The sequence below is a fragment of the Octopus sinensis genome, linkage group LG3, assembly GCF_006345805.1.
Source record: "Octopus sinensis linkage group LG3, ASM634580v1, whole genome shotgun sequence".
Lineage (NCBI taxonomy): Eukaryota > Metazoa > Mollusca > Cephalopoda > Octopoda > Octopodidae > Octopus > Octopus sinensis.
This window is the reverse complement of record NC_042999.1, coordinates 43,135,884-43,155,502: the sequence shown is the minus strand read 5'-3', so window position 1 is coordinate 43,155,502 and position 19,619 is coordinate 43,135,884. Positions and strand designations below refer to the sequence as shown.

Sequence of the window (19,619 nt, the reverse complement as noted above, 5' to 3'; positions counted from 1 at the left end):
GATGAGAATGGGGTTGAAGAGAGTTTTCAAGTTTAGCTTCCTGCTATGTGGGGAACATTTCGTTTATTTCCAGTGATCTCCAGCATATTTTATGTGTAAAGTGAGGAAATTTATTGACGCAGGTATGGCAGTGTGCTTTTTTTCACAACCAGAGGGTCCCTTGTTTGATCCCACTCCATAGTATCTTGAGCAAGTGCTTTCTTGCCTAGGGTTGACCAATGCCTTTTGAATGTAATGGTTACACAGAAACCTGTTGTGTGCATCTATGTCTGTATCTGTCTTTATTTTGGCTCTGCTTGAAAATATCGGTACCTTCATTTATGACCCGTAACTTAGAAGTGCAATGAGTGTTATGCTAACAAACTTTGAAACAAAATGAGAACTGGGGTTGATTTGATCATCATCAACCCTTCAAGGCTGTGCCCAGCATGATCCCAGTCCAACAACTGCAACAAGAAAAATAGGTAAAAGAATACTAAATCAATTACGGTAGCTAGAGCTCCACATTACTATTCAGTTTTTCTGCAGCAGGCACCCTGGGATATTTTTTCTTCTTATCTCCCATCAGTCTTGTTACATTCACATGCTGGCTTATATAATTAAATCAAAATATGGAACTTGATAGACATAACAGGAAAGTAAACATAGTGTAATATCACTTGAGTTTTGTACAACATGACTTGTAGAATCCCATTCTTAGAAGATAGCTCACGCAGCTTAGCTGATCTTATTGATTCCTCCATGCTAAGGAAGATTCATCCGATATTAAATATCTCTTCAACTCTGTTAGCATTCTTTCAGTAGTGCAAGCAGACTGGTTGCTCCTGTCAGTGTTATGTATTACCTCCACGGTGCCGTTGTTAGTTGGTGCCAATTGCACATCAAATATGTTGGCGTGCTGCCAGCATCCATTCCATTTCTAGCCTATTAGTAACGTTTATGGTTATTAGATAAGCATAAATTAAAGATGATTGATAAAAATAAATAAAATAATAATCCTTTCTACTATAGGTACAAAACCTGAAATTTTGGTGGAGAGGACAAGTCGATTATATTGACCCCCAGTGCTTGACTGGTACTTAATTTATTGACCTTGAAAGGATGAAAGGCAAATCCAATCTTGATGGAATTTGAATTCAGAATGTAAAGAAGGATGAAGTGCTGCTAACCATTTTACCCAGTGTGGTAATTATTCTGCCAGTTTGCCACCTTAATAATAATAATAATAATGGACTCTCCCATTGCAGATGACATGAGTTTCCAGCTCTTTGCCGAACAACCTGCACAGATGATTTGTTTATAGTGATCAAATGCATGTGGTGCACATTAGCCCACTCCTGCCATCGAATTGACGTTGCCTGAACAGGTGCTCAGTGTACCACGCGTCAGGTGTTGAAGTGATCACACAGCAACATCAGTTGAAGTGTTTTGCTCTAGAACACATCATGCCACCCGGTACTAGGAATTGAAATCATGATCTCATGATTGTGAGTGCAACATCTTAACCACTATGCCATGTGTCCTAATGATGATGGTGAGGATAATCATCCTTTCTATTATAGGCACAAGGCTTGAAATTTCGGGGAGGGAGTATATTGACTTGATTATATTGACCCCAGTACTCAACTGGTACCTAATTTATTGACCCCGAAAGGAATTTGAACTCAGAACGTATAGCTTTTTGCCCAGTGCAGTAATGATTGTACCAGCTCACTGTCTTAATAATAATAATAATAATAATAATAATATCATCTAAAAGGGTATTGAGAGGAATATAAAGGAAATGTGATTAGAATGTCTCAGTAGAGTTGCAACAAAAAGCTTGCTTCCTTGGCACAATCAGAATCGTCAGGAATGTATTAGTTGAAGAGAACAAATAACATGGTGCTCTAGGCTGCAGGTAGCAAGTCTGCTACTTATGCAAAACTCCAGGAGTTCCAACAAAACCTCATGTAAAAGAATGATAATAATGGTTTTTGATTTAATAGTTGACTGGTACATTATTTTATTGACCCTGGTGAGATAGAAAGCAATGTTGGCCTTTGGAAGGATTTGAACTCTGAATGTAGAAATAAATACTACTACAAAGCAATTTTTCTGCCTTTCCACTACCTTTCTATTAATGATGATGATGATGGTGGTGGTGATGGCGGCGGTAATCCTTTCTACTAGAGGCATAACGCCTTGGATTTGGTGGAGGTTGGAAAGGGACTAGTTGATTACATTGACTCCAGTCTTTCACTGGTACTGAATTTATCGACGCCGAAAGGATGAAAGACAAAATCAGCCTTGATGGAATTTGATCTCAGAATGTAAAGTAAAGATGGATGTAAAGAATGGGGTCAATCAATTATACTTTTTGACTGGTACTTTATTTTCTTGATCCCTCACAAAAACAATATAGTTGACTTTTTCCATGATTTGAACACAGAATGTAATGAGCTAGAAAAAAAAAATGCCATTTTGTCTGACACTAACAATTTTACAAATCTTTGTGTCCTTCCTTGCCAAAGAGAGATGGCAACACAGTTGTCACAATAAACTTAGCTGAAAGCCAGATCTATCTTACATACAATAACAACTGTTCATTTCATTTCAGCAATGTATGGACTCTTTGGGAGTACACACAGAGGATGGTTTCATTATATTACATGCACATTGGCTTCGTTTGGTTTCTAGTACATTGGCGTTAGAAGAATTTGTCCCAAACAGCCAATGCCTCTAGTAGCTTTGTTAAGCCCAGTATGTTTGGAAGTTGCCTATAATTCACCCCATCCTGAAAGTCCTCCCAAAGATACTATTCAAACTGTTTCCATTATCACCCAGAATCATTCCCTGAGCCACAGTTGCTAGCATGTAGAATGCACTGAGTACCTGCCTATATTGCAAATGTCAAAATGCCTAACCTTGAACTTTGCTTGACTCCAAACTACCACAAAGACTTGTTACACAAGCAGTGCCTAGACCTGTTTACAATTATCATTGTACTCCATAAATCTCCGCAGCTGTATCACTCACAGTAAGTGTCTATGTATTACCACCCATTGCATCCTGAGACCCCCTCCTGGAGTGGCTGTTAGCAACAGATGGATTCCTTGAGCACCAGAACTTCTCTCTTCTGCAACATGCTAAAGAATATGCACTGCAATCTGGTCAATTATTTCTTGGTATAAGCTTGAGAATCAGGCAATTGTACATCACTGAATCTGTGTAGGTATGAGCAATTTATACTTAGAACTTTCAGAGAAGGCTTCCGCTTTGCCCATTTATGAAAAACATCGACCATCCTTCTCATAACTTCTGTTTTTTACTCCCCCTCCCCCCGGAAGTCCTATACAAACCTAACCCTGTACTCTTTAACTGAACCCTTTCATCAAGTGATACAACCAAGCCAACGGTCCACATGGATTTTACTTCTCTAAGTGCTGGCTTACAAACCCCTTTAGCTTGTTCTTGTTGAGACATCTTAAGTACTCCCAGTTTGTTTCTGATTTCTACCTTTTGGCACAGTGCTAGACCTATTTTGTCTGAATGGGTTTATCATCATCATCGTCGTTTGATGTCCACCTTCCATGCTGGCATGGGTTGGATGGTTTGACAGGAGCTGGCCAAGTAGAAGACTTCACCAGGCTTCTGCGTCTTGTTTTAGCATGGTTTTTACGGCTGGATGCCCTTCCTAACACCAACCACCATACAGGGTGGACCGAGTGCTTTTTATGTGGCAACAGCACAGACGAGGTCAGTTTTGACATGGTTTTTACAGCTGGATGACCTTCCAAATGCCAACCACTTTGCAGTGTGGACTGGATGCAGTGTAAAAACTAACAGAAAATAAAATAAAACAAAACAAAAATTTCTCTTACGTTGATGACTTAAGGCATTTTTGATGACTCAGTTGGTGTTGATGACTAGTTTTAGGCCTCTGTGAGTGTGAGTGAGCGCACACACGCACGTATGTGCATGTGTGCACCTCTATGGATATGAGGCTATCTTAAGTCCTTTGTCTAGCAAGAGTACAGATGTAAATGTGAGTGCAACTTTACATGAAGACCTCTGTCTGGTAAGTTTAAGGATGTACATGTGTGTACATACATATCTAGGATATGCACACTTGTTAGAGAGGGGCTTTAGAGTTTGTGAGTGTGGAGAAGGGAGAGAAAGAGAGTTTACATTAAGATCTCTGAATGGAAAGTATGTATGGGTGAGAGAGGGAGAGGGTGGGGGACTAAAATGTTTCTCCATTCTCTGACAAGTGTGTATGTGAAGTGAGGTGAGACCCACGGAGAAGAGAAATGAAAGAAATTTAATTTCCTTTTAATTATAAATATGTGTTCCAGAGGCATGAATAACTGATAGATAGATAGCTAAAAGAGAGAGGTTTTAATGGCCAATATTCTTTTGAATGCTAAACAAAAATTGTTTTGCCATTTTACTGTCTTTTAATTAAGCCTTAACAGTCACTGCTCTCTTTCTCTCTCTTTCTATATATATATATGATTCAGTATATCTCTCTAGCTCTCTCTTTTGATAAACCCAGTCTCTCTCTCTCTCTGTCCTCTTCTATATGTCAAACCATTCATAACCTCCCTTTGCCACCTCAAGAGTCAATATAAAAGCTCTTCACGTATGTGGCCTACCGTCTTCCCTCATATTCTGTGTCATGACGCATGCACACATACACACACACGTACATTCATACTGTGACTGATTGTGTGCTGTGACGGTTGTTGTTCATTTATCTTTTGGATTCATTGTCGTGCAACAAGAGGTGGATGTGATGGTGATGGTAGTTTTATTGCTGGCAGAGATGTGGTAGTGTGCTATGCTCGACATTGGCATCTATTTGATGTGGCAGCAACAATAAGGGATGGTGTTGGCTATGTGGTTGCAACAAAAGTGCATTTGATGGATGTGGTGATATTGGTGTGGTTGCAGTTTTGAAATAATTCTGTACCATCTCTCTGTTCTATCTGTCCATCTATTCGTCTGTCTATCTATTTATCTATCTATCAATCAATTTCTCTCTCTCTCTCTCTCTCTCTCTCTCTCTCTCTCTCTCTATATATATATATATAATATATATATATATATATATCTGCCTATCAATCAGTCTATCTATCTATCTGTCCATCTCTTGATCTCTATCTCTGTATACCCATCTGTCTATGTATCTCTATCTAATCTCTCTCTCTCTCTCTCTATATATATATATATATCTGTCTATCAATCAGTCTACCTATCAATCAGTCTACCTATCAATCAGTCTATCTATCTATCTATCTATCTATCTATCTATCTATCTATCTATCTATCTATCTATCTATCTATCTATCTATCTATCTATCTATCTATCTGTCCATCTCTTGATCTCTATCTCAATATACCTATCTGTCTATGTATCTGTCTTTAATCTCTCTCTCTTTCTCTCTCTCTCCCATCTGTCTCTTACCTGTCTATCTATCTTTCTATCCATCCATCCAGACAATTACTACAACCACAACGTCTTTTTTATCTCTTGATTAATGTAGAACAATTTAAGCCATCGACCCCTTGTACTGCCTTACCCCGCCAGTTCTAAACATATAGCTCCTTCACTCAAAATGCACCAACATCACCACCACCTCCGCTGCCGCCGCAATCGTCATTGCGACAACTGCAGTGTTGCTATCAATAAAACTGCTCTTCAAAGTGATTCACAATTTCCAACAATACAGAGGCCTTTATGGATTTCCATTTTGTTTTATTTCCTCTCTTTTTGTTGTTGTTACCAGATTACTCTGTGGAATGGTGTAGATATGCTGCCATTGATGATGGGGGTGAGTGGTAAAAGGGTGGTAGATTTTATATTTGGAGGGGTGAAGTGTGTGTGTGTGTGGAGGCATTGGCATCTTCCCCACCTCCTTTCACTTCCTCTCCTCTTTCTGTTTTCAATTTAAATTCCCCTTATTTTTCTTCTTCCTTGATTTGCAATATTTTTTTTTTGTGGTGGTGGTGGTGGGGTTTGCTTTTGTCTTGTTTCCACCCCCATCCCTTACCGTTCACTTTCCCTTCTATTTACATATCTCCCCCTCCAACACACGCACTCCCCCCCCCGTGTTTATGCCCCCTTTACTGTCTTTCTGACACCACCACCACTCTCTCTGCCTCTATTTTACTCTGTCCAAATCCCCCAATAATTCTGGGGAACCATTTATTTATTTGTCTCTCTTCTTGCTTATGCATGCTCTCACTGTCATTGAAAATTTAAGAGTATCTGTCTGCAATGCAGAGGTGTGTGTATGAGAGAGAGAGAGAGAGAGAGAGAGTGTGTTTCTGCTTCAGCCCCACTGTATGGAACCTTAGGCTCTGGGGTGGATTTGGTAAACAGAAATTGAAAGAAACCAATTGTGTGCCTGTGTCTGTCTGTCTGACTCTTGCTGTCCCTATCTGTGTGTATATGTATCTTTGTGTTTGTTCCCCACCACTGCTTGATAACCAGTGTTGGTTTGCTTACACCCATGTAACTTAGTGGGGGTGGTGGTTGTGGTGATCAATAGTATAAGCTCCAGACTTAGAAATAAGTGCAGGGGTCAATGTTTGATTAAACCCTCCAGAGCAGTGCCTCAGTATGGAGCACAGACTGAAACAAGTAAAAGATATACACTCTGTTTTACTCTTTTACTTGTTTCAGTCATTTGACTGTGGCCATGCTGGAGCACCACCTTTAGTTAAGCAGATCGACCCCAGGATTTATTCTTTGTAAGCCTAGTACTTATTCTATCGGTCTCTTTTGCCGAACCGCTAAGTTACAGGCACATAAACACATCAGCATCGGTTGTCAAGTGATGTCGGTGGGACAAAGAGAGACACATATACATACACATACATATATGTATATATATATATATACAGACATATATACGACAGGCTTCTTTCAGTTTCCATCTACCAAATCCACTCAAGATTTTGGTCGGCCCGAGGCTATAGTAGAAGACACTTGGCCAAGGTGCCATACAGTGGGACTGAACCTGGAACCATGTGGTTCATAAGCAAGCTACTTATATATATATGTGTGTGTGTATGTGTGTGTGTAGCTTGTTGTTCCCTCATCTGTCTTTGTCTTTTGTTTACTGTAAATTCGAATCATATATGTATATATTGAAATTGGTCCTGTTACTTGAGACTAGCAAAAATAAACTACTGTACTCTTCATTTGTTTTGAGTACTCTTTCTCTGATTGTTACCCAACAACAGGCACACAGACAGAGACATACATACACGGTTGCATACATGTACACACGCAAAAAAAGTAAAATGAGATTAATTTAGCGAATGTGCAGCAGTAACTTGAGAGAAGAGTTTATGGAGGTGTGTGTATATGTATGTATATATATTATATATATATATATATGTATATATATATATATATGTGTGTGTGTGTGTGTGTGTGTGTGTGTGTGTGTGTGTGCACATATGCCTGTGTACATATGTGTTTATATGTCTATTGTATGTCAGCATGTATCATTCTGCTGCTAACACAGGTACACAAAGAAATGTTATTCTTCCTGTATAATTAATTAATTATGTTGTGATTAGATGAGACCTCTGAAGAATATTCTTCAAAGACATTCCTCTTTCTCTCTACTTTGTCTTATTTATTATTTTTTTTTATATGTCAGCGTCACTGTATATATACGTGTGACCAGAATGTACTCCAAGAATAATGGCTCACCATTAATTTTTTTTCTTGCCTTTCTTTCTTTCAGTTTGTGCTACTACTAACTAACGTTAACATAACAATAGATAAATAAATAAATAAAATAAATATAATAAAATATATAAAATGCTATGATAATCAAATTAGTGTATCTTAAGCTTAACATTAATTAACACTCAAGTACTGTGGTTTTGGGGCTGCTGGGATGCAATATTTTCTTTATTGTTGTATACTGAACATTTTTTCCCCCTTTTTGTTGTGTGATTGTGGTTGTTCCATTTTCTTATGTATCCTTGATGTAATGCAACTATTATTAGCAGGTGTATTTTTTTCTTTCTTTAAAAGGTCAGGTCACATTAGGCACCAATTTCATCTCAGGAGTCTTCCACTATCTTATTCATTACTGTATCTGTAATATTGACTTGCCATTTCAAAGAAACCAGGTTTCAGATAATTCAGAGGAAGGGCAACAAAGAAGAAGTGATTGGTGTGTCTTTGTGTGTGTGTGTGATTCTTGTGCTTGTTTGAAGGGGTTTTTAGCAATGGCTACTTCATTTAAAATGGTAACGCAAATAAAAACCAGGTTAATCAAAATGAAACCTGAGTTAGAAGAAACTAACTTGGAGTCTATCTATGCCTACCTACATACCTCTCTATCTTCAACTGTTTAAAGAAACCTGTATGTAGTCACTCAAGTTGCTAGAAACAGCAGCCAAATTTTCCCCAAATCATATCTTACCATTAGGAGGCAAAAAAGAAAGAAAAGAGAGAAGAGAAAGGATAATGCAACCTTAGAAACTCTTTTTTGTTTTTGTTGCATGAGTCTTAGACTCATAAAGCTAGAGGTTAATCTATATAAATGACTGAGATTTGAGGTGGTAGAATAATTAAAGATTGCAAAATTGCCTTGTGGTATTTGTTCTGGTCTTTTGTGTTCCAAGATCAAATCCTGCTGAGGTCAACTTTGCCTTGAAGAGACAATAGACAAAAAAAAAAGAGTACCATAGTTTTGGATTCAGTTCTAACTTAGTGGCACTTTGGGCAAGTGTAACCAATGCATTGTGTAACCAATGCCTTGTAAGTCAAATTGGTAAAAAGGAAACTATGCGGAATCCTGTCGTGTGTGTGTGTGAAAGAGAGAGAGAGTGATTTTATTTTTGTTTCTGTGTTTGTTCCACTTCTTAGCACTTGGTAATCAGTGTTGGTTTGTTTATGTTCCTGTAACTTAGCAGTTCAGTGAAAGAGATCGATAAAATAAGTACTGGACTTAAAATAAGTATTGAAGTCAATCTGTTTGACTAAAAACTCTTCAAGCCAGAGTTCGAACATGATCACAGTCAAGTGACTGAAATATATAAAAGAAAGATGGGGGGGGGGGAACTGTGTTTTATGTTAACGTGAGAATATCACAACTGTTATATTATTACATGACTTAAAATACATCATTATGTTTGTTGTTTCCTGGACCAGTATAATATGATGATCATGTAGAAAGGTACATTTTAGTTTTAAGTTCGTTTTCCCCTCTTATGTTACAACAGAAAACAGATTTTTTCCCCCCGTTTTATTTTTGAATTGAGATATTTTCATGTATTTGTAGGAAACCAATGATTATTTGTTATTTCTATTCTGATTCGTAACTACACTGGGAAGAACAGATTAGTTTAGGGGCTACAGCCATAGATGACCAATCTGTTCTTTATGGCTTGCCAAACCACCTTCAGGAAATATCCCATTGTCTTTAAAATAAGGACCACATGTTTACAGTTGTAAAAATAGGGAAGAAAAGAAATAAGAGAGAAAGCAACAATAATAATAACATCAGTAATAATAACTCTGGTATGCAGAGAGATAACAATACAGCAATATATTCTATATTCTAGGTTTTGGCACAATAGCTGTAGGAAAATTGTTGCTGGATGCTGTCTGAAGTTTCTATTGCTCCATTTCTTACTTCTCTTCAGTTCATATCTCTCTCCAAAAAATTCAATTAATCTATATCGTGATAATGACATTTCCTTTTTTTTTCTTTTTATTATTTTTTTCCCCCCTCTCTTTGGCAAACTGATGTATTTTCAAATTTAACAATGGATCACTAACAAATATTGTTAAGGAACGATGGCGCATTTAAAATAGATTTATTTAGTTTATGGTTGAAGCTGTATCTGCGGCTTCATGGTGAAAGGGGAGATGGAGGAAGGAGTAATCATTATTATGTTTGTTGGAAGAAAGCTTTGCGTTTAGATTCTCATTAATTTTAATTCTTCCCCCCCCCCCACTTCCTCTTGCAGTAGCAGAGGCCAACCAAGCTTTGGTTAAATAAATGGTTGGATGGTTAAATTCTTGCCAAGCAGAAACTGTGCAGAATGCTTTCCAGTTGGAATAGATTTAATCTCTGTATTAACATCATCTTTGAGACAGGTGTCAGTTCTGTGATATAGAATTCTTTTCTGTGCAAACTATCATACACTTACTTAAATTATTTTTCTTTCTTTTTAAGTATTTATTTATTGATTGATTTTACTTTAAATATTTTAGTCCAGGGAGAAGTGTGAATACACATTCGATTTTTCACTTAGTTAAGGGCCACATGGGAGTTTGATATTAAGGTTGTGGTTTTGAAGCTAAGTACCAGTTTTCACTGATGGGCATTTTATTATGTTCTTTCTGTTGGATGTTTTGGAAAAGAAGGAAAATAAAATTTAAATAAATAGTTAATTTTGTACAGTGCCTTTATTAAATCTTATTTTCTTATATATTATTCCATGTAGCTATTTTTAGATAGTTGTGTGAGCTACTTTTATTTTATTTTATTTTTTCTTTTTTTCCTTTCTTTTATTCTTTTCTTTGTTTCAGTCATTTGACTGCAACCATGCTGGAGCACTGCCTTAAAGGGTTTTAGTCAAAAAAAATCAAGCCCAGAGCTTAGTCTTTGTAAGCCTAGTACTTATTTTATTATTCTCTTTTGCCAAGCCGCTGAAATTCCGGGACATGAACACACTAGCATTAGTTGTCAAGCAATGACGTGGGGACAAACACACACACACACGACGGGCTTCTTTCAGTTTCCGTCTACCAAATCCACTCAAGGCTTTGATCGGCCCAAGACTATAATAGAAATTACTTGCCCAAGGTGCTACATAGTGGGACTGAACCCGGAACCATGTAGTTGGGAAGCAAGCTTCTTACCACACAGCCATGCTCACACCTATATGTTGAATTTTTATATGCAGGTATGGCTGTACAGTAAGAAGCTTGCTTTCTTAACCACGTAGTTCCCAGTTCAGTCCTACTGCATGGCACCTTGGGCAAGTGCCTTCGACTATAGCCTCAGGCCAACGAAAGCTTTGTGAGTGGATTTGATAGATAGAAACTGACAGAGGCCCGTTGTGTGTGTGTGTGTTTGTTTGACCCCTCCATTGCTTGACAACTGGTATGGTGTGTTTACGTATGCCTAATAGAATTAGTACCAGGCTTTAAATAAATGAAAAATACTTAAGGCTAAAAATTCTTCAAGGCAGTGCTCCACAGCCTAATGGTTGAAACAAATGAAAGATACAAGATGTTACAGTAACATAGCCACAGGAGTGGCTGTGTGGTTTGTAGTTTGCTTACCAACCACATGGTTCTGGGTTCAGTCCCACTGCATGGCACCTTGGGCAAGTGTCTTCTACTATAGCCTCGGGCCGACCAAAGCCTTGTGAGTGGATTTGGTAGACGGAAACTGAAAGAAGCCTGTTGGATTTGTTAGTGTGTGTGTGTGTGCGCATGCGTGCGTATGTTTGTATGTCTGTATTTGTCGCCCCACCATCACTTGACAACCAATGTTGGTGTGTATTATGTCCCTGTACATGAGCAGTGTAGCAAAAGAGACTGATAGAATAAGTACTAGGCTCACAAAGAATAAGCCCTGGGGTAAATTTGTTTGACTAAGGGCAGTGCTCCAGCATGGCCACAGTCAAATGACTGAAACAAATAAAAGAATAATATGCATCTTTACATTGATGTCACTTATGTAGCAGTGATGTTTGTTTACATCCTTCCCATAAACAGTGTCCAGTAACTTGTGATTTTGATGTGAAAACCAGTGAATAAAAAAATATCTTACCTGTAAAACCAAGTTTTATTAAGGTAGTGTACTACCTTAATAAATCTAATCCATCCTGTACCAGCATGGAAAAAGTTGGCATAACGATGACGATGAGGATGATGGTTATGAAAAGAGTTCAATTTTGGAAGTGCTGTCTTTTTAATTTTCATTTTCACATGTCAGTACTATTTGGCAAGATGATGTTTTAGTTATCCACATTTATCATTATCCTCTCCTTTAAAGTATCTTTTATTAACATCATCCAAAAATAAATCCATCTAGTTAGTAGTGAGCTTGTGACGGCTTTATAATGTGTTGAAGGCAAGTAGTGCTTAATAGAGATTTACGATGTTTAAAATTGCATATTGTTGCTGGATTTGTAGTTAAAATCTAAATATATCTCTGAAAACATGAGCCCTAAACTGTGCAAATGTGAGTTAGATGTGATGATAAAGTAGATAGAAATCCTGTCCTCTTGTTAAGACTGTGATTTGTGGAAAAGGAAATGCAGGTGTTTTGAAAACAGTTTCATCAGAGCGGAAATACATTATTACTGTTGGTTATTGTTTTAGGTCTTGAGCCTTGTTTGATCAAGCTATCATTCCAGCTGTGACCATCTCACCTTTTTGATTATCAAAAGCTACAATGTTTTTTCTTTTTTTTATTTTATATTTTAAGACATTAGTATTTCTTGAGAAAATTCGGTTACTATTTCTAGTAGGACAAGTGACTACGTAGAGGTTTCCTCTGCTGGTAGACGCGCACTCATCACCATCACTGACATCATCATTTTACAATTTTCCATGCTTGCTAGGTTGGACAGGTCCTCTCCCACTTGTGTTTATTTATCATCTCCTTTATAAGGATCAACACCCCGAGATCAGCTTACAACATGTCTTTGTATGGCAGTCTTGATCTTTTTCTTCCTCTTTTCTTGGTCTGATGCACTCCCTGTTGCCAAATCTTACTTGTTTCCAAGTGAAGTGATATTTTCCCCAACCTGGGAAAAAGATGTGTGTATGTGTGTGTGCACACCAGGCGTGGTGTGTACATTTACCCTTTATTCAAGCTTTAGCTGAGAAAAGATTAAGGACTATGGTGAAAGCATAGGGTGATCATTTTGAATTGTAAACTTAAAATATTGTCAATAAATTTAACAATCAACCTTTTGTTAACCAAAACCTAAAACTTTATTTGAGGATGAAATGAATAATGGATAAATACACACACATATGACAAACTTTTAGTTTCCACCTCTTGTAATGCCCCCTCCCCTCTCAAACTTCCTTGTCTTACAAGTTACTTGGTGACCCTGCTGGTGCCACATAAAAAGCATCCAGTTCACTCTGTGAAGTGGTTGACGTTTGGAAAAGCATCCAGCTGTAAAAACCTTGCCAAAGTTGATCTCACCTATGCTGTTGCCACATAAATAGCACTCACTCCACTCTGCGGGTTGGTTGGTGTTAGGAAGGGCACTCAGCTGTAAAAACCATGCCAAAACAGACACAGAAGCCTGGTGTAGTCTTCTACCAGACTGGCTCCTGTCAAACCATCCAACCCATGCCAGTGTGGAAGATAGACATTAAATGACAAGGAGAGTGTTTGTCCAGGATAGGACTACACAGCCACAGCAGAAAATGTATTAGGACATGAAATGTAAAAGCCGGACTAGACTATTTTATGCACAACTCCATTGTCTCCCGAGACAAAAAGGATGCCAACCAATATATATATATATATATATATATATATATATATATTATATTTTGTGAAATTTGATTTAGTATTTCTAAATTGAATTTATCCCTGTAAGTTTGGAATAATATTCCCTCATATTATTATTATTTTATATATATATATATATATATATATATATATATATGCATAAATAAATAAAATGTAATAAGTTTGATTCAGTTTCATTGGCTCGTGTGTGTTATCAAATTCCACTTAACTGCTCTGCTGTGAGTGATATTGCATGTTGCCACTTTGTTCAAGCTGTTACTTGAAATATTGCAGGCCACCTTTGTAACAAATTCTTTCATGTATTACATTTCCTGCTACACTTTAGCATCAATCATAATTCCTCTGTGTGTTTGTGCGTATATGAATATGCAGTTAAACATGCGTACTTGCGAGAGATAGATAGCGAAATAACAGGTCGTAATATATGGTAAAAGAAAAAGAAACATATGTGAAGTTTATATTTATTTTATAACCAAAGTAATATTATCTGTTCAAAGACAGTAATGCTAGCATTTGATCCTATATTGCAGTCCATGCAGAAATTTAATAAATATTAAATTTTTCTAAAATCTTGTAGGATATTTGATTAACTTTTATTCATTCATTCATTTATATTTTGTTGTTGCTGTTGTAAATCTATATTAATTTTCTTTTTCTTTTTTTGCAAAATGTTGAATAATTTATTTAGTTTCATGTTGAACATGGATTAATATTCTATATTAAACATTTTTTGACGATGATGTTCAGTGTCCATTGGTTTTAGAAATGGTGAAAAATGTGTAATGTTACCCACTGTGATTTTGTTGTTGAGTAAATATAAGCCCTCCCTATCAGCTCACCTGTTTTACATTTTGAGAACAAAAGGACCTCGTCCAATATAGCATTTACTTGACATTTCTGCCAGACATAACTTTCTCTTCTCTCTATTTCTATCTTGTTTAATGAGAGAACATGCTGTTTTTAAGAATTCCAACTTCAAATGCATGTCTCTGATTTTGAGGACATCATTATTTACTGACTGAGATTTGCTTCCCAGGGAGTTGACTAACTTGTCATTAATGGGTCAGATAATTACTGAGATTCTACATTTTTGCTAATCTGATAAACACCAAGCCATTATAAAAAGCTGCTATATATATATATATATATATAAATATAAATATAAACCACCTTAAGGGATAGAAAATATCCCATGAATTACTGGTTTGTTACCTATTATTTTGTTATGAATAGTAACATTCCTAACTTGCCGCACTTTCTGGCGCCGGCCCGCCCACATGGCGCTCGGATGATGGTGCTTGCAAGATTGCAAGATTTAAATATAAATCTTGGTTTATGAATGTTCAAATTAAAATCCAGAAAATGGAGAAGTGGCATTAATATAATTTATAAACTGTCAGTCTGGGAGTCTGTCGAGATGCTTTGAAAGAATAACATGTAATAACCTAGTGATATCTTCTTTACTCCTCTGACGAGATTTTGCCCAATGAAAATGTTATAATTACTGGAATTTAATTCTTTTGGGCAAAATCAAAACAGCTGTAAGTGAACATGTTGAATTTTTTCCAATTGATAAATTATATCAATGCTGCTTCTCCATTTTCTGGATTTTAATGTGTGTGTGTGTGTGTATTTGTTTTGTTTGCTTGTTTGAGTCATTAGATTGGCCATGCTGGGGCACTGCCTTGAGGATTCTTTTTTCTTAAGGCTTGGTACTTATTCTGTTGGTCTCTCTTGCCTAACATGACTAGGTTCTCCTGCTTGTGTGGCATGTTGCAGAGTCTTGTTGCAAGGCATAAGGTCTTCCAGCAACCACCCTCTTGCCCCAGGGCTGCATTACCTCCTCCAGGTACTTGATGTAGGTCTTCGTGTTGAGTGTGAGGCTGTGTGTGAAGATGAATGGAAGCATAACGTTGCCACCACTAGTGATCACTCCAAACATCATGATGTTGACTGGATGTTTGATTTTTATCACTCTTGGTATATGTCCTCAGATTGACACCCAGACACTCTGAAATGTTCATACTGGAGCTTCCAGTGTGAATGCCAAGCAGTACAGCATGTCGTTTCCAAATTTCTGGCGGAGTGAATTGTGTCATGGTGCTGTTTCTTTCACAGGTGGTGTCCAACTGACCCTACCATACTGCGTAGTCGATAAAATCAAAGACAAACAATGTGCATGCACAAAATTTGAAATATTAAATGGCAACAATTTACCCATCGCACCCTCTGTGTGTGTGTGTGTGTGTGTGTGTGTGTGTATGATGAGCTTCTTTCAGTTTCAGTCTACCAGATCCACTCACAAGGGTTTGGTCAGATCACAGCTATGACAGAAGACACTTGCTCAAGGTGCTACACTGTGGGACTGAACCTGGAACCATGTGGCTGGGAAACAAACCTCTTAGCACACAGCCATACCTGCACCTATACACACCATGCCATGGTTCCTTAACTCCCTGATGGAAATCATATAGGTGCCATTGTGACATACAGTTGTCTTGGGCATTTTCGGACCTGGCAGAGCCCAATTGATACTGAAAGAATTAAAAGTAAAGTTGACCTCAGTGGGATTTGAACTCAGAGTGTAGGGAGTGGGAATGATTACCACAAAGTGATCTATCCACCCTCTAATGAGTGTGTCATTTAATCACTTCACAAACACACATGTATCCCCCACTCAAGTTCAGTATTAATATCCTTATAGGCATGGCATGTTAACTATTTATTTGGATCTCTATATGATATATAACACTCCAAAATTACCCTGACAGTGAGTTCATGCTAATATAAATATAATCTTGTTTACATATGCATAGATTGTGCTATTCATAGGTTTTATTTAAACAGTCAAATAGCAAAAATTTGATTTGTTGTTACTTTCCCTGAAGTGGTTGTCTCAACACCAGAGACGATTATAAGATGTATTAAATCAATCTACATTGTATTTCTTTGGTTATATAATCTTTACACACACCTTTGTATTCATCATATATAAACAAGTAGGGGCTGAAAAGTTCCTGGCTTAAAGGGTATTGCGAAAGGCCTAGTTAGAGGTCCAACTTTTCGAGTTCTTTTACAAACTTTAGAAAAACTGAAGGACTATCGGAATAAGTGTGTGAATCTGAAAGGGGAATATGTTGAATAAAATCATAGTTAATTGATCCTCTTGTATTTTCTTTTACCCCAAAGCCACTTGTATATAGTATATTGTTCTGTTATTGGTAGGATCACCAAAAATGAATAAATAAATAGAGTACTCATCCAGTGAGAAATGAATATCATTTAATGTACTCAGTACTTAAATATGAGCTACTATTAGTTTCATGCTGTGGAAACACAATAAACCAGCAGACTTATATATCATTGCCTTGTGCTTCTAAGCAATCCTTCAGGGTGGTCTTATTTGAAAAAATGAGAAAGGGTGCCAGTCTGGTCTATGAATTGATTAAATCTCTCTCTCTCTCTCTCTCACTCACACACACACACACACACAATCTGCTAGATGTAGCAGCCAAAGCTCCCTCAATCATATATATTGCCTTTAAAAATGAATAACATACACTTTGATACAAGACAGCATGAAACATGGGATGATAATGGTTCCAATCCCATTGATCATAGCCTTAGATAAACAGCACCACCACCAACAGCAACAACAACTGTTTGATAATTATCTTAACCAATTATTACTACAGATTTACTGTTATTAAATAGTTTCTGTTCTCTTTCCTTTTCAGAGTATTGGCAAGGGTTCTCTCTGGTGCATTGATCCTGATTATCGACCCAACCTGCTCCAGGCCCTACGTAAAACGCCATACCACCCTTACCATCAATTACAGATGCTGGCCGGTAATCAGACAGCTCAAGCAAACTCCAATAGTAATCAATAGTAAGTCTTTTCTTTTTTTTTTTTTTTCGTGTTCTAATTTATAATTCCATGTTCATCGTAAATTGTCTTGTTCCTTGCTTTTCCTGCCTTGAAGAACACTGAAACTCTTATGCTCATTAGAATGGCCTTGTTTTTCTGGGGTTTTTTTTTTTGTTACCCTAGTTGGTGGTGGTGGGGGGGGTGTTGAGTTTTCATATTTGTTGGTTGAGATGGTTGGCAATTTAAACTCGCAGTTTCAACTTCATATTCCTGTATTAAATGCACACTTAAAACAACAAAACAAATGAAAAAAATCCATGGCTTACAAACACAGGCTTAGCTGTGTAGTTAAGAAGCTTGCTTTGCAACTCTGTAGTTTCAGGTTTAGTCCTATTGTCTGGCACATGGGGCATGTGTCTTCTATTAAAGCTCCAGGTTGACCAATACTGTGTAAGTGGATTTGGTAGATGGAAACTGTGTGGAAGCCTGTCGTGTGTGTGTGTGTGTGCTTATCCCACCTCACTGCTTAACAACTAGCTAGAATTGATGAATGAGCTACATGAGTGCTGCTTTTTTAATGAATTCCAGCAGTAAAAGGAGACTTTTATATAGTAAATTTTATGTTAGAAATAAGTTAAACCTCTTCAAAGTAATTTTCTAGCATCTTAAAAGAGAATAGTATGGTCATTGCTATATTGTCTGAATAAAAGAGGAGTCAGTCATGGTTGGAATGCTTTTTTGATCATGAGCCTACTCCATTAACCCCTGGAATGATCTGGTGTTAATCAGCTACAAATTCAGAAAGATGGAAGGTAAAGTTGACCTCCTTTTGTTTTGAACTGAAAATGTAGAAAAAGAAAACTATGAAAGTTATTTAGTCAAATTATTTATAATTACTACTGCTTAATTAGTAATTAATAATGATAATTTCTTACATTGGCACAAAGCCAATTTGAAGATGCATAATCAATTAAATCACTCCCAGTACTTGACTGCTCCTTTATTTTATCAACATCTGAAAGATGAAAGGGAAAAAAATTGATCCCAACAAAATTTGAACCCAACATTTACGACATTGATGATTTGATACTGTGATATATTGTCTCTCTCTCACACACACACACACACATCATATATCGTAACTGACGATACATGGCTTAGTGGTTAGGGTGTTGCACTCATGATCACTTGATTGTGATTTCAATTCCTAGACCACATTGTGTTCTTGAGCAAAACGCTTTTACATTGCACTGTGATTACTTCGACGCCTGATGCATGTTACACAGTGCATCTGTTCAGACAACATTGATTTGATGGAGAGAGTGAGCTAACAATGTGATTTGATCACTATAAACATTTGTGCAGATCATTCAGCAAAAGCTGAACACTCATGCATTGTCTCCAACAGGAGAGTCCAGCTTTATTATTATTATTATTGAGTGAGAGAGCAGTGCATGCCATCAAAGTGACACTGGGGTAAAATATATGAAGCCCAGTATACCCATCATGACTACCTGTCTGATAAGGGTACACTAGGCACATGCATCACAACCATAAGGTGATTTCATATCAAGGTAAACAGCACATGACCTTGCAGGTGGGGGCCCAGTTAGAATTTTCTTCTGGTCGAGTAACCCATCCCGCTCAAAAGGTCCCTGAATAAAGATTGTTTAAGGATGTTGAATGAACCACACATGTTTCCAAAGGTGAATTATCCAAATCTCTAAGAATTCCTTTCAACACATGGCTATGATGCTCTCCCACTACTTCTGCTCATGGTCAGAGATGCACATATCATCAGCCACTAAGGGGCATGGTTGACTGGTTAAGGTCAAACAACTGACAAGCAAATCTGTGGTATTGAGCAGAATATTTGCTGTAGCCCATCTTTTATACCAAGACAAAATAATGTACATGGTAACACATCTAATCAGTTAAGATCAGAAGCCATGAGAGCCACTGTCTGGTACTGCATCAGGGCATATTATTATTATTATTATTATTATTATTATCATCATCATCTTGTAATTTGAAGGAGAATGAGAAACAACAAAATCTTTTACCATATGCTAAAAATGAACTTTTATTATAGAAAAGTGATGGTGGGGGAGAGATGTGTGTATCTGCATGTATATATGCTGTATGTATGTATGTATAAATGCTTGTATTCTTTCCATTTTAAAGTCAAGAAGTTATTTTGAATTTTTTATTTTTCCTGT

The 19,619-nt window shown here is 37.1% G+C and overlaps 1 protein-coding gene across 4 annotated transcripts in view; it reads left to right on the top strand.

Annotated features, from left to right (window-relative positions):
• The window catches only part of LOC115209221 (forkhead box protein N3), a 418,284-nt gene that overhangs the window by 317,375 nt on the left and 81,290 nt on the right, over positions 1-19,619 (top strand). For all 4 annotated transcript variants that reach the window (XM_036500948.1, XM_029777488.2, XM_036500949.1 and 1 more), the window contains one exon: positions 17,270-17,421. In XM_036500948.1, coding sequence (XP_036356841.1) covers positions 17,270-17,421 — 152 coding nt within the window. The remainder of the gene's footprint in view (positions 1-17,269; positions 17,422-19,619) is intronic.